This window comes from Hylobates moloch, unplaced genomic scaffold (assembly GCF_009828535.3).
Source record: "Hylobates moloch isolate HMO894 unplaced genomic scaffold, HMol_V3 SCAFFOLD_15, whole genome shotgun sequence".
Classification (NCBI taxonomy): Eukaryota; Metazoa; Chordata; class Mammalia; order Primates; family Hylobatidae; genus Hylobates; species Hylobates moloch.
Genome location: NW_026652290.1, coordinates 95,304,144 through 95,330,456, shown reverse-complemented (window position 1 = coordinate 95,330,456; position 26,313 = coordinate 95,304,144). Strand labels below are relative to the sequence as shown.

At 52.3% G+C, this 26,313-nt stretch overlaps 2 protein-coding genes and 1 pseudogene across 10 annotated transcripts in view; 2 read left to right on the top strand and 1 right to left on the bottom strand.

Annotated features, from left to right (window-relative positions):
• ZFR2 (zinc finger RNA binding protein 2) overlaps positions 1-8,358 on the bottom strand; it is an 82,782-nt gene extending 74,424 nt beyond the window's left edge. For 8 of the 9 annotated variants that reach the window (XR_009209997.1, XR_004252112.1, XM_058428658.1 and 5 more), the window contains exon 1: positions 8,290-8,358. Coding sequence is in view for 7 of the 9 variants with exons in the window: in XM_058428658.1 (XP_058284641.1) it covers positions 8,290-8,342 (53 nt within the window). In the remaining 2 variants the exon portion in view is untranslated. The remainder of the gene's footprint in view (positions 1-8,289) is intronic. The other variant, XM_058428660.1, reaches the window with a different exon arrangement.
• Positions 8,359-8,649: 291 nt separating this feature from the next.
• On the top strand, positions 8,650-17,913 carry LOC116484287 (ferritin light chain-like; annotated as a pseudogene).
• A 2,507-nt stretch (positions 17,914-20,420) lies between these two features.
• ATCAY (ATCAY kinesin light chain interacting caytaxin) overlaps positions 20,421-26,313 on the top strand; it is a 46,343-nt gene continuing 40,450 nt past the window's right edge. The window contains exons 1-2 of the mRNA XM_032177916.2: positions 20,421-20,785; positions 25,567-25,684. Coding sequence (XP_032033807.1) covers positions 25,608-25,684 — 77 coding nt within the window. The 5' untranslated portion in view covers positions 20,421-20,785; positions 25,567-25,607. The remainder of the gene's footprint in view (positions 20,786-25,566; positions 25,685-26,313) is intronic.

Below are 26,313 nucleotides of genomic sequence, written 5' to 3'. Positions count from 1 at the left end.
CAAGGACCCACTTAGTTCCTCAGGACGGAGCCACCATAGGGCGGCAGGTTTTTGAGGTGGGAATTGGATTCCAGAGCCTGGGCATCGAGTTTCCCGAGCCTCGGGGGCGAGCCAAGCTGTGCGGCAGTGGGACTGATGGGCTTGTCCTTTGTCCTGCTGAGAAGGAACATGGTCCCTCGTGGAGGCGGCTGCGTGGTAAGCACCACCAGACAGGTGCTTGAGAACACCTTCTTGACGATACCATGCCGATCACGCTAGAGAAAGCATTAGCTACGTGCCCTCCCAGACGCAGGACAAGCGACAGAATTTCCAACCAGCATCGGCTGACATCGGTGTCACTCAAAAGTAACACCTTTGTATTCTTGTGCACCAAACTGGCCGACATCTCAGGAACAAGGAGGGGCCATCTCCTGTTCCAGCCCTCTCCTGCTGCTTTAAGAAACGGAACGGCCTGCAGAGCCCCGTCTGTGCTGGCTCATGAGCCACTCGTGTCAAGGGCAGGACAAGATGGCAAACCCCAGGTTCCCATGAGCAACTACAACCGGCCTCGAACCACCAACCTGGACTCAACCAACGACACTCAAAACAACAGAGACACCACCGGCTCTTTATACATCCATGGCAAGGGCCTGGGGACGTTACAGGTCACTCTGCTCCCAAGGGGCAGAACTCACCACAGACTTCACCTCCTGCAGCAGGACTGGCCTTCCCAGATCCACAATGCCGCGGAATCAGAGCCATGCCGCCTCTCCATTCTCCACCAACCGTGACAAGTAAATGACTCGCCATAGGTCCATTTAAAAAGGCAAATGGAACTTACCTTAGGGGAGAAAAACCTGCCCAAAGCAAAAGCAACATATCCACCAAAAAAAGAAGTGTCATTCCCCAAAATATTTACAAATTAACTTTCTAGCTAAAAGAAATCTGGCAACTTTAAAATTAAAGTTGGGCAGAACACGGTGGCTCACATCTGTAATCCCAGCACTTTGGGAGGCCGAGGCGGGTGGATCACTAAAGCTCAGGAGTTTGAGAACAGCCTGGCCAATGGCAAAACCCCGTCTCTACAAAAAATACATTTAGCCTGGTGTGGTGGTGTGCACCTGAAATCCCAACTACTTAGGAGGCCGAGGAGGGAGGACTGCTTGAGGCCAGAAGGTTGAGGCTGCGTTATGATCACACCACTGTGCTCCAGCCTGGGTGACAGAGCGAGACCCTATCTCAAAAAATAATTGAAATAGGGCTGGGCACAGTGGCTCACGCCTGTAATCCCAGCACTTTGGGAGGCCGAGGCAGGCGGATCACCTGAGATCAGGGGTTTGAGACCAACCTGGCCAACATGGTGAAACCTCGTCTCTATTAAAAATACAAAAATTAGCTGGGCGTGGTGGCGCACGCCTATAGTCCCAGCTACCAGGAAGGCTGAGGCAGGAGGACTGCTTGAACTCGTGAGCCAGACGTTGCAGTGAACCGAGATTGCGCCACTGCACTCCAGCCTGGGCAACAGAGTGAGACCCTGTCTCAAAAATAATAATAATAAAATACAAAGACAATGAACACAGGGTTTACAAGTCCCTTTCTACGTGTTTTCCTTATTTTTCTAGGGCTGCCTAGTTATTTATCCTGAACCCCCAGAACCCCAGGAAAGAACACCAATATTCATTACCCTCACGTGAAAGGCTGTTCTCCAGGGCCATTCGAAAATGCTTTTAAATCTGATGTATTTGTTCGATCATTCTAAATGCACACGTTGGTGGACCCACACAAGAGACAAATACAAAATAAAACTCTTAAAAATCCAGAAACAGAGAATATGTTTAGGGGAGAAAAAAAGTCTCCTCGGAATTTACTTGTGCCCCAATATGTATGAACTAACTTTTGGTTCTTTTATTTTGAGATGGAGTCTCACTTGGTTGCCCAGGCTAGAGTGCAGTGGCGTAATCTCAGCTCACTGCAACCTCCGCCTCCCGGGTTCAAGCAATTCTCCTGCCTCAGCCTCCTGAGTAGCTGCGACTACAGGTGCCCGCCACCACACCCAGGTAATTTTTGGATTTTCAACAGAGATGGGGTTTCACCATATTGGCCAGGCTGGTCTGGAACTCTTGACCTCAGGTGATCTGCCTGCCTCAGCCTCCCCAAATGCTGGGATTACAAGTGTGAGCCACCGTGCCTGGCCTAACTTTTGGTTCTAAAACAAGTAAGATGAAAAATCAAAATCCACACTTCACAAATATTCAATCTACCTAATTCCTTGTATAGGAGCTCAGACCACAACTCCTGTCATTTGAAAAGGTTTCCTGAAAGTATACTTCAACCCAAGTTTTCACGTGCAGCCAGCAGCTGCCTCTCGGATTCTCTTCTAAGGAGTTCAGCCCCTAACATGTATTTCAGCCTTGCTGAGAACGGCGTGAAAAAGACCGCAGCAACATGGGAGCGGCAAGATCTCCCCTGGCTCCTCCAGGGTCGTGCTCCCCGGAAAGAATGGGTGCAGCGGAGGCGCAGTTACTTACTAGGATGTGCAAACAGCTCGAGGGGCCCACGTCTCACTTTCCCGGGGCTTTCTGGACCTGGTGGTAGGAGTCCACTTACAGGTACGCGCCCCGGCCCCCAGCATGGCGACATCGGACTCTCCAAGGCAGCCTGTGCTCCTTGGACCTAAGCTCAAAGGGATGGGGCTGGCCTTGGCGGGTGGGGTTTCCGCTGGAAGGACCTGGAGGCCTGCGGGAGGGCGAGTGTGGTGTCTGGGCTGGGTATGACCAGGTCGGTTCTGAAGCTGGTTGCAGCCACACCTGGCAGGCAGGGGCTCCCATCGGGGGTGTTAACAGGTTCTGTCGCTGGCACTGGGGCTGCCAAGCCTGTTCTCATGGTCAGCATGGGCTCCGGGCCTTTTTCAAGCTACCTGTTGCCCGGAAGACACTTTTGAGAGATACGGGTTGGGTCACCGTTACTTTCCCAGTGACACGGGGCCATGTGCTGTCTCAATGTCCCCACTCCGGGGAGGGGCTCTTGTTTTTTTATTGTTTGTTGAGACCGGGTCTTGCGCTGTCACCCAGGCTGGAGTGCAGTGGTGCAATTATAGCCCAATGTAGCTTCAACTTCCTGGCCTCAAGCAATCCTCCCTCCTCGGCCTCCCAAAGTGCTGGGACTACAGGTGTGCACTGCCACGCCTGGCCATGTGTTTTTTAATGTCTGAAGGATGTAGCCCTAAACCACTATCTGACTGGGCCCTGAACTAGCAGGGCAGGGTGCAGGTGACAGCGTAAAGGATGGCAATAACACAGTCTCTACCACAGGTGCAACCTCTAAGCTGACGTGGTCAGGGCTGGGTTCGACGCCACAGCTGCTTCTCTAAGCTCCAGCAGCCCTGACTGTGAGTGAGGCACTGGCCTGGGCCCATTCCTAGCCAGGCCGACCACTGGGCCCCCACATCAGTCCAGTGACTGCCCCCAAGCCTCACTTTCCTCATCAGCAAAATGGGCTTCACAACACCTGCCCCGAGGATCACGTGAGGGCTCAGTCAGTACCAGGTGCCCGGAACTCACCTCACACAGAGAATCAATAACCAGCAACGAGCATCCTGCCCATCACTAACAGAGTGTGATGGCGTTCCACCCCTGCCTCCCACTTCCGGAAACTCTCCAGGGGCAGGAGCTCAGCTTATAATGTATGCTAACAGTGTCGGAATTTAATTGCAGGGAGGAAGTGCCTGTAATCCCAACACTTTAGGAGGGAAAGGCGGGAGGTCCCTTGAGGCCGGTTCAAGACCAGCCTGGGCAAAATAGCAAGACCCTATCTCTACAAAAATAAATATTGCCAGGCATGGTGGTGGGCCCCTGTCATCCCAGCCACTCCAGGAAGCTGAGCGGGGAAGACTGCCTGAGCCCAGAAGTTAGAGGCTGCAGTGAGCCAAGACTGTGCTACGGCACTCCAGCCTGGGCAACAGAGTGACATCCTGTCTCACAAACAAACAAACAAACAAACAAACAAACAAAGGTTCTCTGGACAGGACATCAAGTATTACACCAAAATCCAGTAGTCTTCTAACTTAGATTTAACAAGAACGCAAAGGCACAGCTAGCCAGTGACTGCGTAATACTGGTGGAACTGTGACGAAACCGCTAGACAAAGAGAAAGGTAACGGCAGAGGCCTCCGGCCTGTCGCTTCCCACCACTCTGCACTTCCAACACACCACTTTGAGCTCTCCACGCTTTCATGACCAGTGTGACTTAACATGTACAGACCCTGTTGGAGCCCCTCAGCTATTCTCAGCTAAAAAACTGCGCTCAATGCTAATCTTTCTTTTCTCTCTTCTCTTCTCTTTTCTTTCTTTCTTTTTCTTGAGACAGACTCCCGCTCTGTCACCCAGGCTGGAGTGCAGTGGTACCATCTCAGCTCACTGCGACCTCCGCCTCCCGGGTTCAAGCAATTCTCCTGCATCAGCCTCCTGAGTAGCTGGGTTTACAGGCATGCGTCACCACAGCTGGCTATTTTTTTGTATTTTTAGTAGAGATAGGGTTTCACCATGTTGGCCAGGCTGGTCTCGAACTCCTGACCTCAGGTGATCCACCCGCCTCGGCCTCCCAAAGTGCTGGGATTACAGGCGTGAGCCACCGCGCCCGGCCTGCGCACAGTGCTAATTAAAAGCACTGCTGCACTCGGTTTTCCACATGGGATTAATGTTTCATTCTGAAGACTTGCAGCACTAACTCAACTTCTAAAAAAATTATGAGATTCATAAGACCATATAAAATAAAATAAAGATAATCAACACTATCAACAGGTAACTGTAAACTTTTCTTATGCCTTCAAGAGTGAATGTGCATCCAATTCTTACTGACCAACAATTAAGCAGTTCAGATGCCAACCCTATTTATGGATGAAGACTTTAAGGAAATTCCTGCCCAGGGCTATGGTTATCAATTTTTTGTTCATTTGTTTTAGAGACAGTGTCTTGCTCTGTTGCCCAGGCTGGAGTCCAGTGTTGCAATCCCAACTCACTACAGCCTCAAACTCCTGGGCTCAAGTGATCCTCCTACCTCAGCCTCCCAAGCAGCTGGGGACTATAGGTGCACACCACCACATCTAGCTAATTGTTAATCTTTTTATAGAGATGGGGGGAAAGGTCTCATCATTTTGCCCAGGCTAATCTCAAACTCCTGGGCTCAAGTGATCCTCCTGTCTTGGCCTTCGAAAATGCTGGAGCAACAGGCATGAGCCACCATGCCTGGCCTGGTTATCGATTTTATAAGCTAAGAAAACCTACCCAAAACTCCTAAAAAATGAATTGCTGTCTTTGTTTTGGCAATTCTTGAAACAGGCGTTGTAAATACTGCTGTCCAAATGCTGCCATAAAATTGGTACACAAAATCTGTTACCTGATCAGTTTTCTCATGGCAGGTTATATAAAACATAGGTACTTTTCTGTTTGTTTGAGACAGTCTCACCCTGTCGCCCAGGCTGGAGTGCAGTGATGCAATGATCTCAGCTCACAGCAACCTCCACCTCCCGGGTTCAAGCGATCCTCCTGCCTCAGCCTCCCGGGTAACTGGGATTACAGGCATGCAACACCACGCCCGGCTAATTTTTGTATTTTTAGGAGAGACAGGGTTTCACCATGTTGGCCAGGCTGGTCTCGAACTCCTGACCTCAAGCGATCCGCTTGCCTCGGCCTCCCAAAGTGCTGGGTTTACAGGCATGAGTCACCGCACCCGGCCAAAACATACGTACTTTAAAAGCAGCCAAAGTTTCCAAACAAAAGTCATTTCCCGCAATAAAGAATGTCTAGTTAACCTAAAGTCATTCAAATGATGCCTATCATCTTGTTTCAAGGTTTTGAGAGACTGAAATGTATTTTGCTATGATTCCTGTGTGATTTTGAGTTTTTACTTAATAGCTTACTATTTTCTTAAGGAAGAACACATTCTCCCTGCGGCAATTCTAAGGACGGACTAACTCAACAACTCAATGCCGCGTTACATGTACACTGTATCACCTAAGCCATCAGAACACAGAAGGTAACTGTGCTGAAATGTATTAATTCAAATCAATGACACAAGCGTCTACTGAAGCTTAGCAATCACCTATTTGAACAACAAACATTCAATTTCTCCTCTGGAAGGTAATTTTAATAGCAAGCATAATATTCAAGTGATTTTCCACGTCTGATGGGAGAATGCAATGGAGAAAGAAAGAAGAGAAAGAGAAAAGAAGGAAGAGCTGGCAGGCAGGGGGGTGGAGTGTGTCCAGAAGTTTCTACTAGCCTGGATCGCTAGCCAAGTCCAGCCGCTTTAACTGAGCACTGGCAACCAAAACGCCACTGAGGATGAAGGAAGCAAAAGAAAAGATGAAATAAAAATTAAACGCTCCGTTCTGGGAAATGAGCAGATCATAGATCCCTTCGCTAATAGGAAATCCATTACTAGTCAAATACTCCACGGGAGAAACCACTCCGAGTGCAGGAAACAGGTGCACTCCTCATTCCCACAGCCCTGGTTTCCAAGCCCTGGGTGGTTTCTCTTTGTGATTCCATTAGAAAGGGCACAGCAATATCACAGCCACTGGTGGAAGGGTCGGCACTGCCGCTCCACTGCGGGAAACTGAAACACCTGCCTGGATCTCTCTTCCATGTGCTGAAATGCAGTAGGAACACCGCGGGGGGCAAAGACCCCCGAGCTCAGCAGAGGCCCCTCTATGAGGTGCCCAAGGGGTGGTTTGTATCTGTGGGGGCTCAGCAGGGACTGTGAGAAACAAGGTTATAGCAAGCTACCAGCTGGAAACTGACACGAGGGTGACACGCGGAAATTATCAACTGCTGGGGGGGGATCTGCTCCCCCCAGAGATGCCAGCCCTGGCTCCCGGACTGGGACTCCAGTCTTGGCGGCAGATGGACGGGCTGAAGACAGCAGAGATGCTCCGAGGAGCAGGCCTGAGAGAACGGTGTAGAGTGCGTGTTTGTACATTTGGGGCACAAACTTACCCCATGTGTGTCCCTACTCACTGAGCCCTTCTGCCCCTGGCCAGTTCCCAGTGTGTCCCCATGGTCTGCCATCTCTCTTCCAGGATCCTTTCTCTCCCTCCCCTCCCAAAAGACTAGATATGTAAGACCTAGAAAAGGATCTTAAATATCCAAACACTCAGGGCCCTTTCTCCCTCCTCACTGTCCCAGCAGGGTCCCAGTTCCCTGGAAACCCAGGTGCCTACCCTCTTATTTGACCTCAGGACCTCCTCCCACGACATACTGCCTTCCCGCCAACTCTCTGTCCCCCTTCCCCAGTCAGGCCTAAGTTCCCCACCAACCTCGGTTTCCGCCCCTCCCTGGGGTAACCTCCCAGGTCTCTGTCTTCTCTCCACCCCAAATCAGGGGTCAGGTTCCCACCCCTACTCCACACCCCACCCCAGGTCTCTGCCCCTGCCGGCTAGGTACCCTCCCAGGTCTCTGCCTTCTCTCCTACCCCCACCATCAGGGGTCAGTGCTCTCCACACTCGAATGTGGCTGCCCCCTGCCCAGCCGGGAAACCTTTCAGGTCTCTGCCTTCTCCTCCTCCAGCAATCGGGGATTAACGCCCCTCTGCCCTTCCCCTCCTCCTGCCCAGCCAGACACCCTCCCAGGTCTGAATCCTCTCCCCCTACCAGCAATCGGGGTCAGCTCTGCTCTAGCCCTCCCCCTGTCCAGCCAGACACCCTGCTAGGTTTCTGTCTTCTCTCTTACCCCCATCAGGGGCCAGTTCCTCACCCCTCGACTGTGGCTTCCTCCTGCCCAGCCAGGAACCCTCGCTGATCTCTGTTTTCTCCTCCCCTATCAGCAATTGGGGGTCAGCTCCCCTCTGCCCATCCCCACCCACTCCCCGGCCAGGCACCTCCCAGGTCCCCTCCCCTCCTGTCACTCCCCCTCCCCGGCCAGACACCCTCCCGGGTCTGTCCCCTCTCGCTGCCCTCCTCGGGGCGTCCCCATCAGGGGCTGAACCCCCGACCCCGCACAGGCCCAGGCCCAGGCCCAGGCCCAGACCCAGGCCCCCTCCCACTTCAGGAGCCCCCTCCCGCTCCCGCCGACAGACACCGTCGGCTGCAGAGACGTCTCAGCCGGAGCCCCAGAGCCCGTATCCCGCCCGGTGCCGAACCTAAGGCCGCCCGCCTGCTTTTCCCGGCGCCGCGGCTTCCCTCAGGTCGGGGGTCCAGGTTGGGGCTGGGACTGGGACCGGGCCGGGCGCGCGGGGCGGGAGAAGGGGTAGGAGAGGTCCCGGCCAGGCTGCAGGGGCCGGGACTGGCGGGGGCTGGCGCGGCGGGGCAGTTACCTGTACTGCGGGCCGCCGCCCTGCGCGAAGTCGAAATAGTGACTCGTCGCCATCTTGGCGTCTTCCCCGAGCCCGGCGGGCCCGTGACGTCACCCGCCCCGCCCCCGAGCCGCGTGCCGCTCGCGCCGGGCCACGCGCCCCAAGCCCCGCCCCCTGCGCGAAGCCCACATCTTCTCGCTTCCTTCTCTTAGGCTGGGGAGACACTGCCTCGCAACCAGACCTACCCCCGAGGCCCCGCCTCCTACGCAGAGCCCCGCCCTCCTCTTAACCACTCAAATGTGGAGGTCTCTGCTCAAGCCCCGCCCACGCTAGAAGCCCCGCCTCTTTCTCGGAGCCCCCACATTCCCTTTAACCACTCAGATGTGGCGGTATCTGATCAAGTCCCGCCCATGCTAGAAGCCCCGCCTCTTACTCAGAGCCCTGCCTTCCCTTTACCCACTCAGATATGATCTCTGCACAACCCCCACCCATGCCACAAGCCCCACCTTTTTTTTGGAACCGCGCCTTCCCTTTAACCATTCAGGTGTGGAGGTCTCTGCTCAAGCCCCACCCATGCCACAAGCCCCGCCCCTTTCTCGGAGCCCCGCCTTCCCTTTACCTGCTCAGATATGGTCTCTGCACAAGCCCTACCTCTGTCTCCAAGCCCCACCTTCCCTTTAACCACTCAGATGTGGAGGTCTCTGCTCAAGCCCCACACATACCACAAGCCCCACCACCACAGCCAGTTAATTTTTTAATTTTTTGTAGAGGCAGGGTCTTGCTATGTTGCCCAGGCTGATGTTGAACTCCTGGCCTCAAATGATCTTCTTGCCTTGGCCTCCCAAAGTGCTGGGATTACAGACGTGAGCCACTGCATCTAGCCTCAGAATGACTCTTCAGGTGGCCCCCATGGTCTCTGCCTCCTGTGTTCACAAGCTGATATAAATAAATGATAGGCCGGGCACAGTGGTTCACGTCTGTAATCCCAACATTTTAAGAGGCGGAGGCAGGAGGATCTTGAGCCCTAGGACTTTGAGACTAGCCTGCACAACATAGCAAGACCTTGTTTCTACAATTTTTTTTAATTAGCTGGTCATGGTGGTACATGCCTGTGGTCCCAGCTACTTAGAAGGCTAAGGTGGGAGGATCACTTGAGCCTGGGCGGTCAAGGCTGCAGTGAGCTGTGATTGTGCAACTGCACTCCAGAGTGAGACCCTGTCTCAAAAAAGAGAAAAGAAAGAAAGGGCTGAGCATGGTGGCTCACGCCTGTAATCCCAGCACTTTGGGAAGGCGAGATGGGCAGCTCACCCGAGGTCAGGAGTTCAAGACCAGCCTAGCCAACATGGCGAAACCCTGTCTCTACTAAAAATACAAAAAAAAAAAAAATTAGCCAGGCATGGTGGTGCACACCTGTAATCCCAGCTACTCGGGAGGCTGAGGCAGGAGAATCACCTGAACCCAGGAGGTGGAGGATGCAGTGAGCCGAGATCACACTACTGTACTCCAGCCTGGGCAACAGAGCAATACACCGTCTCAAAAAAAAAAAAAAAAAAAAAAAAGAGGAGAGGGAGAGGAGCAGGGAGACAGGGAAGGGAAGGAAAGAAAAGAAAAGAGAGAGAGAAAGAATTGAATGAATAAACAAATAAATGGAGGCAAACGGACAAATCTCTTATGTAGAAGAATTCCTAATTTGTGCAGCTACACTGCCCTTAAGGAGATAGAGAGTAACTCTACACCTCTTGAGTGTGGGCTGTGCATATAGTGACTTCCTTCCCAAGACTGCAGCCTGGAAGGAGGGGGAGGGAGAGTCACTTGACAGTATTGAAACCTGACAAGCAGCAGCGTCTTTGGCGGTCCCGCGGATCTGTCTCTTGCTTCAACAGTGTTTGGACAGAACAGATGCAGGAACTCACTTCCAGCCTCCGACCACCCTCTGATTTCCTCTCTACTTGCAACCTCCAGGACCATCGTCTCAGCCATCTCCTGCTTCTCAGACCAGCCAACGCCGTTTTTGTGGTTAGCTCCTTCTTGCCGACCAACCATGTAATCCCAGATTGGTCAGAATTATTCCATCGCGGTGGAGGCAGCCGTCAACCGCCTGGTCAGTTTGCACCTGCGGGCCTCCTGCATCTCCTCTCTCTGCGCTTCTATTTTGACCACCATGATGTGGCTCCGGAAGGCGGGGGCTACTTCTTCCATTAATTGGACGAGGAGAAGCGCAAGGGCGTTAAGCGTCTCCTGAAGATGCAAAACCGGTGTGGTGACCCTGCTCTCTTCCAGGACATCCAGAAGGCAGGTCAGGATGAGTGGGGTAAAACCCTGGAAGCCATGGAAGCCGCCATGGCCCCCGGGAAAAATCTCAACCAGGGTCTTTTGGATCTTCATGCCCTGGGTTCCACCCCTACAGACCCCCATCTCTGTGACTTCCTGGAGGGTCACTTCCCAGATGAGGAAGTGGGCCGCACGCAGTGGCTCACACCTGTAATCCTCGCACTTTAGGAGGCCGAGGCAGGCGGATCACCCGAGGTCAGGAGTTCAAGAGCAGCCTGGCCAATATGGCGAAACCCCAGCTCTACTAAAAATACAAAAATTATCTGGGCATGATGGCGGGTGCCTGTGGTCCCAGCTACTCAGGAGGCTGAGGTGGGAGGATCACTTGAGCCCAGGAGGCAGAGGCTGCAGTGAGCCAAGATCGCACCACTGCACTCCAGCCTGGGTGACAGAGCCAGAACCCCTGTCTCCAACAACAACAACAAAAAAAAACAAAAAAACACAGGGAAAAAAACATAAAAGGGGGCTGGACACAATGGCTCATGCCTGTAATCCCAGCACTTTGGGAGGCTGAGGCGGGCGGATCATCTTAGGTCACGAGTTCAAGACGAGCCTGGTCAACATGGTGAAACCCTGTCTCTACTAAAAAAATACTAAAATTAGCCAGGCGAGGTGGCGGGTGACTGTAGTCCCAGCTACTCAAGAGGCCAAGGCAGGAGAACTGCTTGAACCTGGGAGGCAGATGTTGCAGTGAGCCGAGATCGTGCCGCTGCACTCCAGCCCGGGTGACAGAGTGAGACTCAGTCTCAAAACAAAACAAAACAAACAAAAAAGGAAGTCTTGGGTCTTGGGCATCTATGAACTTTTGCTTTGCTGAAGTCTTTCAAACCACTTGGCTTTTTGACAATGGAGTATTACGAGAGCATTAAAGTAAGAAGCGCATTCAGCAGATACAGGGCTACTAATTCTTGGACAGGCTCCATGGAGAGCCCAGGGTGCTGAGGGAAGCCATATTTGGTGATTTAGCGGATGGCACTCTTCCATCTGTATCTCCATGACCATGTGTGGCCACTAGGAATGGTCTGGTGGGTCTGGCCAATGCAGCTCCCCCTGCCATGCCCTGACTAAAGTCCAACAAGGTAATTAATAGCACATGGCCTCTCTCCACATCCCTGCCATTCTAATTAGGTAACGAAGGCTGCATCTCTTTACAAAGGATCTGTTCTAGTGTTTTCTCTGGGTTGCATTTTTTCTATTATTTACTACAACGATTGTGCTAAATGCTTTACATGCAAAATGTGATCCAGTTCCCACAACAGTTTTCAGAAGGCCGAGCATGGTGGCTCACACCTGTAATCCCAGCACTTTGGGAGGCTGAGGTCGGGAGTTTGAGACCAGCCTGGCTAACCCAGCGAAACCCTGTCTCTACTAAAAATATAAAAAAATTAGCTGAGCGTGGTGGTAGGTGCCTATAATCCCAGATACTCAGGAGGCTGAGGCAGGAGAACTGCTTGAACCTGGAGGGCAGAGGTTGCAGTGAGTTGAGATCACAACACTGCACTCCAGGCTGGGTGAAAGAGTGAAACTCTGTCTCAAAAAAAAAAAAAAAAAAACAGTCTTCAGAAGTAGAAACAGCCAGGCATAGTGGCTCATACCAGTAACCCCAGCTACTTCGGTGGCCAAGGCAGGAGGATTGCTTGAGCCCAGGAGTTTGAGACCAGTCTGGGCAACATAGGGAGACCCCATCTCTAAAAAATACAAAAATTAGCTGGGTGTGGTTGTGTGTGAGCCTGTAGTCCCAGCCACTTAGGAGGCTGAGGTGGGAGGATCGCTTGAGCCCAGGAGGTGGAGGTTGCAGTGAGCCCTAAGTGTACCACTGCATTCCAGTCTGGGTGACAGAGCAAGACCCAGTCTAAAAAAAAAAAAAAGAAAGAAAAAGAAAAGAAAAAAAGAAAAGAAAAGAAAAAAGAGGCCAGGCGCGGTGGCTCACACCTATAATCCCAGCACTTTGGGAGGCCGAGGCAGGCGGATCATGAGGTCAGGAGATCGAGACCATCCTGGCTAACACAGTGAAACCCCATGTCTACTAAAAATACAAAAAAATTAGCCAGGCGTGGTGGTGGGCGCCTGTAGTCCCAGCTACTCGGAAAGCTGAGGCAGGAGAATGGCGTGAACCCAGGAGGCGGAGCTTGGAGTGAGCCAAGATTGCACCACTGCACTATGGCCTAGGCGACAGAGCAAGACTCTGTCTAAAAAAAAAAAAAAAAAAAAAAGAAGTAGACACAGTCAATTCTCATTATTTCTGTTCTCTAAAGTCAATACCAAGTTCACTAATACCGACCATCGCTCCTAAGAGAAACACAAGGATGGGTTCCTGTGAGCCTCTAGTCACAATGTTTGCATCAATCGTCAATACATGACCTTGGCCGGGTGCAGTGGCTCACACCTGTAATCCCAGCACCTTGAGAGGATGAGAAGGGCAGATCAGCTGATGTCAGGAGTTCGAGACCAGCTTGACCAACATCTCTACTAAAAATACAAAATTAGCCAGGCATGGTGGTGCATGCCTGTAATCCCAGCTACTCGGGAGGCTGAGGCAGGAGAATCACTTGAACCCAGGAGGTGGAGGTTGCATTGAGCCGAGATTGTGTCATTGCACTCCAACCTGGGCAATAAGAGCGAAACTCCATCTCAAAAAAAAAAAAAAGAAAGTTCAAATATCTAGCCAACCGGGATTAGTTCAGACTGTGTGACCCGACCCTGGCCAATGGGGAAAGGGCACAGGGGCCAGACTTGTGTCAGGAATAAAGGCTCTCGTGCCCCTTTGTTCAGGCGCGCTCTCGTGACGACTGGCCAAAGAAAAACACCTCTCTGAGCAGAAGTACAATTGCTTTGCTAAAATCCCTTTGTTTGAGTATTCAATCTCCTTGGCATTTTGAGCATTATTCCCAACAAATAGACAAGGTTGAGTCATTCACATTGAACTCATAGCACTTTTACTCGTATCTGAAGTTCTCTAACACACAGTTTTTCTCCTTGGAGCTTTCTTGCACTTAGGAACACTAGACGGTGCTTCAGCACGATGCTTGGAAGTCATTTTATTTTATGGATTTATTTATTTATTTTTGAGACAGAGTCTTGCTTTTTCACCCAGGCTGGAGTGCAGTGGCACGATCTCAGCTCACTGCAGCCTCCGCCTCCTGGGTTCAAGTGATTCTCCTGCCTCAGCCTCCTGAATAGCTGGGATTGCAGGCGCGTGCCACCACCCCCGGCTAATTTGTGTATTTTTAGTAGAGACGAGGTTTCACCATGTTGGCCAGGCTAGTCTTGAACTCCTGGCCTCAGGTGATCCGCTTGCCTCGGCTTCCCAAAGTGCTGGGAGTACAGATGTGAGCCACCGCGCCTGACCAAAAGTCATTTTAAATAGCAAAATCACCAAGAAAAAGCACAAAAATGGGAAAAAAGCTGCAGCCCCCAAAAAGGAGATGTGTTTAAAGTATGACAGCTGAAACAGGATGATAGAGCATTGTCTTATTCAACTTTGGCTGGGAACAAGCACATCGGGGCTCAAACTTTTTCCCCCTGCTCTGTGCATGTCTACAAATGGCCATAAAATTACCAGCCGTTGGCCCGGCGCGGTGGCTCAAGCCTGTAATCCCAGCACTTTGGGAGGCCGAGGTGGGTAGATCACGAGGTCAGGAGATCAAGACCATCCTGGCTAACACAGTGAAACCTCGCCTCTACTAAAAATACAAAAATTTAGCCGAGCATAGTGGTGGGCGCCTGTAGTCCCAGCTACTCCAGAGGCTGAGGCAGGACAATGGCGTGAACCCAGGAGGTGGACTTTGCAGTGAGCCGAGAGTGCGCCACTGCATTCCAGCCTGGGCGACAGAGTGAGACTCCATCTCAAAAAAAAAAAAAAGGTACCGGCCGGGCATGGTGGCTCATGCCTGTAATCCCAGCACTTTGGGAGGCCGAGGTGGATGGATGACGAGGTCAGGAGTTCAAGACCAGCCTGGGCCGGGCGTGGTGGGTCACACCTGTAATCTCAGCACTTTGGGAGGCCGAGGCAGGCAGATCACCTGAGATCAGGAGTTCCAGACCAGCCTGGCCAACACAGTGAAACCCTGTCTCTACTAAAAATACAAAAATTAGCCGGGCGTGGTGGCCCGTGCCTGTAATCCCAGCTACTTGGGAGGCTGAGGCAGGAGAATCGCTAGAACTTGGGAGGCGGAGGTTGCAGTGAGCTGACATCACACCATTCCACTCCAGCCTGGGAGACAGAGCAAGACTCCATTTCAAAAAAAAAAAAAAATACTGAGTGTATTGATTTTCAGGCTTCAGAGAAGTTTTAGTCCGTAGATGAATTTTCACACATGAAATCCATAAATAACATATTTGTATTAATCCCCTTTGCAAATCAGGACATTAAGACTCAAGGATAGTTCGTGACTTCATGGCCTCAATGAATTTTACAGGCAACTATGTATCAGGCATTCTTCTTTTTTTTTTTTTTTTGAGATGGAGTCTTGCTCTGTTGCCCAGGCTAGAGTGCAGTGTTGCTATCTCAGCTTACTGTAGCCTTCACCTCCTGGGCTCAAGCGATTCTCCTGAATCCCAAGTAGCTGGGAACACACGTGTGTGCCACCACACCCAGCTAATTTTTAGTGTTTGCTTCTTTATTTGTTTTGAGACGGAGTCTCGCTCTGTCGCCCAGGCTGGAGTGCAGTGGCGTGATCTCGGCTCACTGCAAGCTCCTCCTCCCGGGTTCACGCCATTCTCCTGCCTCAGCCTCCGAGTAGCTGGGACTACAGGCATCTGCCACCACACTCGGCTAATTTTTTTGTATTTTTAGTAGAGACAGGATTTCACCGTCTTAGCCAGGATGGTGTTGATCTCCTGAGTCATGATCCACCCGCCTCAGCCTCCCAAAGTGCTGGGATTACAGACGTGAGCCACCGCACCCGGCCTAATTTTTGTATTTTTAGTAGAGACGGGGTTTCATCATGTTGGCCAGGCTGATCTCGAACTTCTGACCCCCTGACCACCCACTTCGGCCTCCCAAAGTGCTGGGATTATAGGTGTGAGCCACCCTGCCTGGCCTGTATCAGTCATTCTTTTAGGGCAGAATTTTTCTTGCTCAGTACTGTGGACATTGGGACCAGATTATTCTCTGTGGTGGAGCCGTCCTGGGCACTGCAGGGTGCTGAGCAGCGTCCCCGGCCTCCACCCACTGCATAACAGGAGTATACCCCAGTCGCAACAACCACAAATGTCCCCAGAAATCATCTGGTGTCCACTAGGGGCAGGATCACCACCCTGCCAGGTGAGAGCCACTGGTGTAGGGGTTAAAGATACAGAGTGACAGGCTGGGATTACACCTGTAATCCCAGCACTAAGCCCAGCACTCCTGGCCTCAAGTGATCCACCTGCCTCAGCCTCCCAAAGTGCTGGGATTACATGTGTGAGCCACTGCACCCAGCCCACAGGAAAATTTTCTACAAGCTCACCTTCAGAAAAGTTTCAAGATCCTACAAAATCTAGCCCTTTTGTGCCTTGCCAAACGAATTCCTCGGGGATGACCGGCAGAATAATGGCCCCTAAAGATATTCACATCCACAGGGTGTGGTATGTATGCCTGGGAAAAAATAGAAAGACCCTATCTCTACAAAAAACTTTAAAATTAACCAGGTGTGATGGCATACACCTGTAGTCCCAGCTACCAGGGAGGCTGAGATAGGAGGATCGCTTGAGCCCAGGAGGTTGAGGCTGCAGTGAGCCATGATCACACCCCTGCACTCCATCCTGGGCTACAGAGCAAGACCCTGTCTCAAAAAAATTAAACTAAATTAAAAATTTTCCACTTTAAAATTAAAATAAAACGAAATGAAAACAGGCCAGGTGCAGTGCCTCACACCTGTAATCCCAGAACTTTGGGAGGCCGCGGTGAGCAGATCACCTGAGGTCAGGAGTTTGAGACTAGCATGGCCAACGTGGTGAAACCCCGTCTCTACTGAAAGTACAAAAATTAGCCTGGCGTGGTGGCGGGTGCCTGTAATCCCAGCTACTCGGGAGGCTAAGGTGGAAGAATCGCTTGAACCCGGGAGGCGGAGGTTGCAGTGAGCAGAGATCGCACCACTGTACTCCAGCCTGGGTGACAGAGCGACACTCTGTCTCAAAGGAAAAAACAAAAACAAAAACAAAAAAACAGGGAACTGAGCTCAGGTCACACACTGTGGCTCCTGGGTGGTGGCTGTAGCACCATGGACAGTTCCCAGGGCCTTGGTGGACTGGGGAGAAGCTGTGGCTCTTTAAATGCCAGTCTGGGCAGGCCTGTCCGTCCAGAATACGCCTTCCTCCCCCCCCTTTTTTATTCATCTAACTCCACTCACTCCTCAGGGGTCTCATTCATACAGTCACCACCCCTGTACCCCACCAGGAAACCTCCCCAAGCCTCCCCCAACGTGCACCACTGCAAAGATGTCTCTACATCAGCCCAGACTCTATTGTCCACCTGTTTCTCTCAACTGAATAGGAATTCTTTCTTTTTTTTTTTTTTTTTTTGAGATGGAGCGTCACTCTGTCACCCCACCTGGAGTGCAGTGACTCAGTCTGGGCTCACTGCAACCTCCACCTCCCGGGTTCAAGCGATTCTCCTGCCTCAGTCTCCCAAATAGCTGGAATTACAGGCGCCCACCACCACGTCCGACCAATTTTTGTGTTTTTAGTAGAGACAGGGTTTCACCATGTTGTCCAGGCTGGTCTCAAACTCCCAACCTCAAGTTATCTGCCCGCCTCAGCCTCCCAAAGTGCTGGGATTGCAGGTGTGAGCGGTCTCCTAAAGTGCTGGGATTACAGGGGTGAGCGGCCTCCTAAAGTGCTGGGATTGCAGGTGTGAGCGGCCTCCCAAAGTGCTGGGATTACAGGTGTGAGCGGCCTCCCAAAGTGCTGAGATTACAGGTGTGAGCGGCCTCCTAAAGTGCTGGGATTACATGCCTGGCCTCAACTGAATGGGCATTCTAAGAGGATTCCCAACCCTGCACACAAAAACGGCATGAAGTAACTGTCTTAGGGAAGCCACGCCTCTGCCAGCCATGAGCTGGGAAGAAGCAGATACCTCAGAGGCAGGGCGCGCAGGTGGGTGATGATGAGAGGGGCCACAGCCGCAGCCCCAGGCAGGGGAGCCCACCACTAACCCTGCACCTCCACTCCTGCACAAAAGAGCTGGTGGGCACTAGCCATATCGCCTTGCAACCTTCCTCGGATGCAGAATCCACCCCTTCAGCCATCCTCTTCCTCCGATGCTCTGAAGGCCTGGGGAGCCTGAGAGATGCCCGCTGCACCCAGGCAGGACTCGCCTTTGTTTGCCAGTAATGGGAATTACTCATATCTTGTGCCCAGTGCCCAGCACAGGGAATAACCGAATCCACCCCTCAGTGAACACAAGTGTCTCTCACAAGACCTCCACTTTCTCCAGCCAGGAGATGGGAAGTCCCAACCTTGTGCTAAGTCTCTGGGGTCTCTGCTTCCCCATCGGGGCTTTCTGCCTCTGCTGTGGGCAGGTTGCCTTTATGCCTCAGAAGAGTGCAGACCCCCATGCAGTGGGTGAGGGTCGTGAAGGGTCATGTCATGAAGGGAGCCAGCCTTCATGCACTCTGCCTGCGTTTCCTGAACAGCTTTGCACCACGAGTTGCTACCTTGTGCGGAGAATGTGTGGTGCATAAGACCACCTGAGCCTCTGCTCTTCGAAAATGTATATTCTGGCCAGGTGCGGTGGCTCACACCTGTAATCCCAACACTTTGGGAGGCCAAGACAGGCAGATCGCCTGAGGTCAGGAGTTTGAGACCAGCCTGGCCAGCATGGTGAAACCCCGTCTCTACTAAAAATAAAAAAAAGTAGCCGGGTGTGGTGGTGCATGCCTGTAGTCCCAGCTACTTGGGAGGCTGAGGCGTGAGAATCGCTTGAACCTGAGAGGAGGCGGAGGTTGCAGTGAGCTGAGATCACACCACTGCACTCCAGCTTGGGAGACCGAGCAAGACTCTGTCCCAAAAAACAAAACAAAACAAAATAGTATATTCTAATAAGGAGGAGCAGAGACTCAACAACAACAAAAAAAAGTATAAATAATTTCAATTAATAGTAAGTGCTGTGGGCCAGGTACGGTGGCTCACACCTATAATCCCAACGTTTTTCAAGGCCGAGGTGAGAGGCTCACTTGAGCCCAAGAGTTCAAGACCAGCCTGGGCAATAGAGAGAGACCCTATTTCTACAAAAATTACACAGATTAGCGGGGCATCGTGGTGGAAGCCTGTAGTCTCAGCCACTCGGGAGGAAGCGGTGTCAGGATCACTTGAGCCCGGGAGTTCAAGACTGCAGTGAGCTATGATTGTGCCATTGCACTCCAGCCTGGATGACAGGGAAAACCCCTGTTTCTTAAAAATAGGTAAATAAAATAAACATTAAAAACAGCAAAAGCAAGAAATACATATAGGTCGGTCACAGTGATTCACACCTCTAATCCCAGTACTTTGGGAGGCCAAGGTGGGCAGATCATCTGAGGTCAGGAGTTCGAGACCAGCCTGACCAACATGGTGAAACCCCCGTCTCTACTAAAAATACAAAAAAAAATTAGCCAGGCGTGGTGGTGTGTGCCTGTAATCCCAGCTACTTGGGAGGCTGAGGCAGGAGAACCACTTGAACCTGGGAGTCGGAGGTTGCAGTAAGCCGAGATCGCACCACTGTACTCCAGCCTGGGCAACAGAGCAAGACTCCACCTCAAAAAAGAAAAAGAAAAAGAAAAGAAAAGAAAGAAAGAAACACATAGAGAGGTTTTCTTGTGCCCCGGCATTGTGTTTAGTGCTGTCTATGCATTATCTCATAACGTGGAAAAGCCATAGCGGCTCCATTTCACAGATGAGGAAAACTGAGGCCCGCAGGTGAGATCACTCATGCCCACTGGTCCGCCAACTGGGGAGTGGCTGGGCTAGAGTTCAAACCCACTTCCAGTCCGACTGCAGGGCCTGCACTCTCCACCCTACCATCTTCCGTTGTCTTCTTGAATTCCTCCAGGGTGAGGCCACGCCAGCGCACAACTGCAGAGGGCGCCGTTCCCACAGCAGCCCTGCAAAGCGAGTGTGCCTGAGAAACTTCTGCCTCCCCTCCACCCAGCCCTGTTTAAGGCACAAGGCTGCATCAATGGTAAGTGACCATCTAATGGACCCACAACACAGTGACCTGGGGATAGTCATTTCTTTTTTTTTTTTTCTTTGAGACAGAGTCTCCCTCTGCCACCCAGGCTGGAGTGCAGTGGTGCCATCTCGGCTCACTACAACCTCTGCCTCCCAGGTTCAAGCGATTCTCCTGCCTCAGCCTCCCGAGTAGGTGGGATTACAGGCATGCGCCACCACGCCTGGCTAATTTTTGTATTTTCAGTAGAGATGGGGTTTCACCATGTTGGCCAGGCTGGTATCGAACTCCTGACCTCAGGTGATCCTCCCTCCTCGGCGTCCCAAAGTGCTGGGATTATAGGCGTCAGCCATGGCATCCGGCCTGGGGACAGTCCTTTCTTTGCCTGCACAGACATTTTGGGAGATGCCACCCCTCAACCCTGCTCCCTTTGCAAGGAGAAATGCCAACAAGACCTTCCCCAACTCCCCCGCCCCCCATTCTCTAAGGAATGAGGCCATCTTGCCATTTATGTATTGATTTGTCTGTTGTTTTGTTTTTCAATCTGTGATGCGCCATCAGAAAATGATTTCTGTCACTGCCCCTGGCGTGGCTTTCGGAGATGCTTGTCTGTCAGCCAATGGAGAGGACCGGATTCTGGCAGGGGGCTGTGCTTTTCGGTCAGGCCGCCACCCCCCACCCCCTCCTCCCTGCACACAAAAGCAGCATAAATTAACTGTCTTCGGGAAGCCGAGCCTCTGCCAGCCGTGAGCTGGGAAGAAGCAGCTACCTCGGAGGCAGGGCGCGCAGGCTGGCGGCGATGAGAGGGGGCGCAGCCGCAGCCCCGCGTTGGGGAGCCCACCGCTAACCCTGCACCCCACCCACCCCTACACAAAAGAGCTGGCGGGCGCTGGCCACGTCGCCCTGGGTGACCTTCCTCGGATGCAGAATCCGCCCCTGCGAGCATCCTTTTCCTCCCAGGCTCTGAAGGCCTGGGGAGTGTGAACGATGCCCAGCTGCACCCGGGCAGGGCTCGCCTTTGTTTGCCAGTAAGGAGGAGAAGCTGTCTCAGCTGCAGAGGTGAGTGCGCGCATCTCCCCTTCTCCCCTTCTCCCGGGATAAACCATCTCCCTGGAAGGTTTATCCGGCAGCCTTTGCCGCCTCTAAATCCCTTTCCATCAGATGGGGCGGGTGGGAGCAGAGAGCCACGGTCTTGTGACTCCGTGAAGGCCCTCACATCCGTGTTCCCGGTACCAGGGAAAACCGTTCCCTGAGCTGCGCCCAGCAACACAGTTTACCTTCCGCGCGCACCGTTCCCCTGGAAGGCAGATAAGTGCACCATTTTCAGGACACGCTGAGAGCTCGGGCGGATGAAAACCTGAGCTGCTCTCTGGGACGCTGAAATAGACCCATCCTAACCCTGTGTATTTCCTATTTATAACGCTGGGAAGGCCACCAGCCGCCGATTTCGGAAAAAAAAAAAAAAAAATTCTCTTAATTGTGTCGATAAAGGCTGTCCTGTGGGGTGGGGAGGAAGGGGGTGGTTTATGGTTTAAGACACAGATGCCTCCTCCTTATTGGAACTCGTATGTGATTCGCTAATAATCAGACATCAGGGCTCAGATGAGCGCTTCACTCCTGTTCCTTGATGTCACTGTCTTCTTTTGGCCGTCCCCAAATGCGAAGCCAGGATCTGAGTGCAGGAGTGTCCGGGGCCCACTGAGAACCCACCACACCCCATCCTTATAAGACTGTGGAGTCAACGCCTGTGGCTGCAGCTGGCAGGGGGTGGGGGTCGGGGGCGGGGCTGGGGGGAGTGTTCCTGGGGGCTGAGGTCACACCCAGCTCAGTGCGAGGAAGGCAGAGGAGAAGACCCCTTCCTCCGGAGAGCAAATGCGTTTCTACTGCCGAGGAGAGCTTACCCTCGCGGGAAGGGCCTGGCTGACTGCTGCCACCCCCACCCCCCACCCCATAGCATCCAGGAGGGATTTTTTTTTTCCATGCTGCGTGTTACTGTCCCTCCTCCAAGAATGAATGACGACATTGAGGACAGAGAATCGAGTGAGAAACGCTCACCCTGTACGGGGGAGGGTCTAGTTTTAGCCGTCCCCTCCCCCCACTTCCTCATCTGGCTGAGGCTGCCTCTGGGTCCTTCCTTGCTAAGCCAAGGTCCCTGGTCCCCGATGCAAACCCGATATCTACGCCGGGGGGCTGCAGGTAACCGATTCCACAGAGAGGCAGCCTGGATGCCATGAGAGTTGGGGGCCTTAGATGCTTTATGTATTTGTTTTTTTGAGACAGGGTCTTGCTATCTTGCCCCGGCTGGTCTTGACCTCCTGTGCTCAGGCGATCCTCCCAAAGTGCTGGGATTACACGTGTGAGCCACTGCCCCCAGCCAGGTGCTTTATTTTTTATTTTATTTTTTGAAATAGGATCTCTGTTGCTTAGGCTGGAATGCAGCAGCACAATCATAGCTCACTGCAGCCTCGACCTCCTGGGCTCAAGCAATCCTCCCACCTCAGCCTCCTGAATAGCTAGGACCTCAGGCATCAGGCACCCATCACCATGTTTGCTTAGTTTTATATATATATATATATATACATACATACTTTTTTTTTTAAGAGATGGGGTCTTGCTATGTTGCCCAGGCTGGTCTTGACCTTCTGGGCTCAAGCAATCCTCCTATCTCAGCCTCCCAAAGTGCTGGGGATTACACGTGTGAGCCACTGCACCAGCCAGATGCCTTATTTTATTTTATTTTTTGAAATAGAACCTCACTCTGTTGCTCAGGCTGGAATGTGGTGGCACAATCATACCTCACTGCAGCCTCGACCTCCTGGGCTCAAGCAATCCTCCCACCTTAGCCTCCTGAACAGCTATGACTTCAGGCACCCACCACATTTGATTAATTTTTGGTTTTGGTTTTGTTTTTTGTAGAGATGGGGCCTTCCTATGTTGCCCAGGCTGGTCTTGACCTTCTGGGTTCAATCCTGCCACCTCAGCCTCCTGATTAGCTAGGACCTCAGGCACCCACCATTATGCTTGGTTAGTTTTTGTATTTTTTTGGAGAGATGGGGTCTTGCTGTGTTGCCCAGGCTGGTCTCGAACCCCTGGTCTCAAGCAATCTGCCCAAAGTGCTGGGGTTCCAGGCATGCACCACTGCATCCAGCCCCTAGATGCTTTAAAAAGTGGATCTAGTGGCCAGGAGCAGTGGCTCAAGCCTGTAATCCCAGCATTTTGGGAGGCAGGCGGATCACGAGGTTAGGAGTTTGAGACCAGCCTGGCCAATATCGTGAAACCCCGTCTCTACTAAAAATACAAAAATTAGCTGGGCGTGGTGGCACGCGCCTGTAGTCCCAGCTACTCAGGAGGTGGAGGTTGCAGTGAGCCGAGATCACACCACTGCACTCCAGCCTGGGTGACAGAATGAGACTCCGTCTCAAAACAAAACAAAACAAAACAAAAAAATGTGTATGTAGCTACTCAGGAGCTGTTGAGAGGACAGACGGAGGTAATGGAAGGACAGAGCATACAATGCTCTGTAATGACTGCCGGACATGGGCCTGAAATCCTTTCACAAACACGGGAATGCACACAGAAATGACTATTGCCTTTAAGACAAGGTTTCTCCACCTTGGATCTATGGATATTTGGGGCCCAGTCATTCTTGGTCATGGGCGGCCATCCTGGGCACTGTAGGGTGCTGAGCAGCACCCCTGGCCTGCCCCAGGGGGCACCCCTTCCCCTCAGTTGTGACAAAAGTGCCTCTAGACAATGCCAAGTGTCCCCTTGCAGCAGGGGTGGCAGAATTGTCTACAGGTGCAAAGCACTGGTTTCAAAGCACAAAACAGATGGGCTTGGTTGAGTCATAAGATGCTGGTATGTTATGTCCAAAAGGTATCTTAGAGGTCATCTCTAATTCAACTCTTGTTTACAGAAAGGGAAACTGAGACCCAGAGAGGGAGATGGTCTGAGAGTCCGCCATGCCCCAGAGCAGACCAGAACTCAGTCTCACCTGGCAGCTGTGATCCTGGCCCCACCCAGACTGCTTCCCCCTGCCCTGCCCCTGCCCCCAGTGAGCTCCTCAGAACAAGAAAAACAAAACTGGTGTTGGGGGGGGTGGGGTGGCACAGTGGCTCACACCTGTAATCCCAGCGCTTTGGGAGGCTGAGGCAGGAGGATCACCTGAGCCCGGAAGTTTAAGACCCACCTGGGTGACATAGCAAGATCGAAAAAATTAGCCAGGCATGATGGCATACACTCGTGGTCCCAGCTACTTGGGAGGCTGAGGCAGGAGGATCTCTTGAGCCCAGGAGTTGGAGGCTGTAGTGAGCTGGGATCGCACCACTGCACTCCAGCCTGGGCAACAGAGCAAGACCCCGTCTCTAAATAAATAAATAAATAAAGTGGCATTTTGTGGTAGTAAAGATGAGGGTTTCCTTTCGAACCCCAGTCTCTTTCCACACTGCCTTTGTGAGCCCTGGGGTCAGAAGGTCACTAGGGGTTACTCGAGGGAGGACAGAGGGGCAGGACAGGTGGCCTGGTAGATATGGCAGATAGTGATGGGTTAGATCCCTCTGGATTCTCTTTGAACTTGGCATTCCCAGCACAGAAGCTGAAGTATATCAGCCATTCACACTTTAGTATAAATGACGATTTGGATTTCTTGCTTTCTAGTTGAGGTTCAAGGCACAAGAGGGAGCGTAAGTCTATCTGGGTCATGGTCACCCTGGAGAAGGTGGATTTCAAAGTTTCCAAGGGAGTGGGGCTTATATCTGAAGGCTCAGCCTCTCGCCCACATTCAAACTCTGAACCCCACTGTGCATCCTAAGCTCTCTATGCCTCCGTTTTCTCATCGGTAAAACAGGGGAACCTCATGGGGCTGGGTGATGGTTCAGTAAGAAGTGCTGGCCGGGCACAGTGGTTTACCCTTGCAATCTTAGCACTTAGGGAGGCCAAGGCAGGAGGATTGCTTGAGCCCAAGAGTTCGAGACCAGCCTGGGCAACATAGCAAGACCCAATCTCTTAAAAAAAGATTTTAAAAAATTAGCCAGGCATGATGGTGCACACCTGTGGTCACAGCTACTGTTGGGGGGCTGAGGCAGGAGGATTGCTTAAGCCCAGGAGTTCAAGGCTGCCACGAGCTATGATTGTGCCCCTGCACTCCAGCCCAGGCAACAGAGCGAGATCATGTTTTTAAAAAAAAAAAAAACAAAAACAGCCAGGCTCAGTGGCTCACCCCTGTAATCCCAGCACTTTGGGAGGCTGAGGCGGGTAGACCGCTTGAGCTCAGGAGTTTGAGACCAGCCTGGCCAACACGGTGAAACCCCATCTCTATTTAAAATACAAAAATTAGCCGGGTGTGATGGCTCACGCCTGTAATCCCAGCACTTTGGGAGGCCAAGGCAGGAGGATCACCCAAGGTCAGGAGTTCGAGACCAGCCTGGCCAACATGGCGAAACTCCGTCTCTACTAAAAATACAAGAATTAACCAGGCGTGGTGATGGGTGCCTGTAACCCCAGCTACTTGGGAGGCTGAGGTGGGAGAATCGCTTGAGCCTGGAAGGTGGAGGTTGCAGTGAACTGAGATAGCACCATTGAACTACAGCCTGGGCAACAGAGCAAGACTCCGTCTCAAAAAAGAAGAAGGAGAAGGAGAAGGAGAGAGGAGAGAGGCGAGAGGAGAGAGGAGAAAGGAGAGAGGGGGAGGGGAAGGGGGAGGGGGAGACAGACGGGGAGACGGAGGGGGAGACGGAGGGGGAGACGGAGGGGGAGTGGGAGGGGGAAGAGCTGCATGGGGTAGGGGATTGTCATTAGGATTATTGTCCAGTAAAACCCATTCCTCTGCGGCTTCCTTTCAGGGGTCATCCTTGCTTCAAGCTGGTGCCTCTTCCCAGCTCCCATGGGGACCACCGAAGCCACGCTCCGGATGGAAAACGTGGACGTGAAGGAGGAATGGCAGGACGAAGATCTTCCCAGGTAGGACTTCCACATCCCTGAGTCACCCGTCGGGGGAGCAGGTGTCTCTCCCAGGTGGGATGCAGGAGCGAGGCCATCTCTAAGTGGGAACGGCCCGAGGCTGGCCTGGTTCAATCTCCACGTCCCATCTCCCGCACACGCAGGGAGGCCTGAGGCCCTGTGTGCGAGTCTTCTCTGTGGCCTCACAGTGGGGTAGTCCTGGCCAGGCACATAATGGGTATTTGCTCAATGATTTAAGATTCATTTCTGTCCTCCCTGCCCCAAAGCTCCAAAGGATCCCCCACCCCTACACCATTTTAAGAGTTCTTAACATTCTGGCCAGGTGTGTAATCCCAGCACTTTGGGAAGCCGAGGCGGGTGGATCACTTGAGGTCAGGAGTTTGAGACCAGCCTGGCCAACATGGCAAAACTGTGTCTCTACTAAAACTACAAAAATTAGCTGGGCATGGCACCACCACACCCAGCTAAAATTTTTTTTTTTAATTTTTAGTAGAGACAGGGTTTCACTATGTTGGCCAGGCTAGTCTCAAACTCCTGATCTTGTGATCTGCCCACCTTGGCCTCCCAAAGTGCTGGGATTACAGGTGTGAGCCACTGCAACCGGCCTTTTTTTTTTTTTTTTTTTTTTT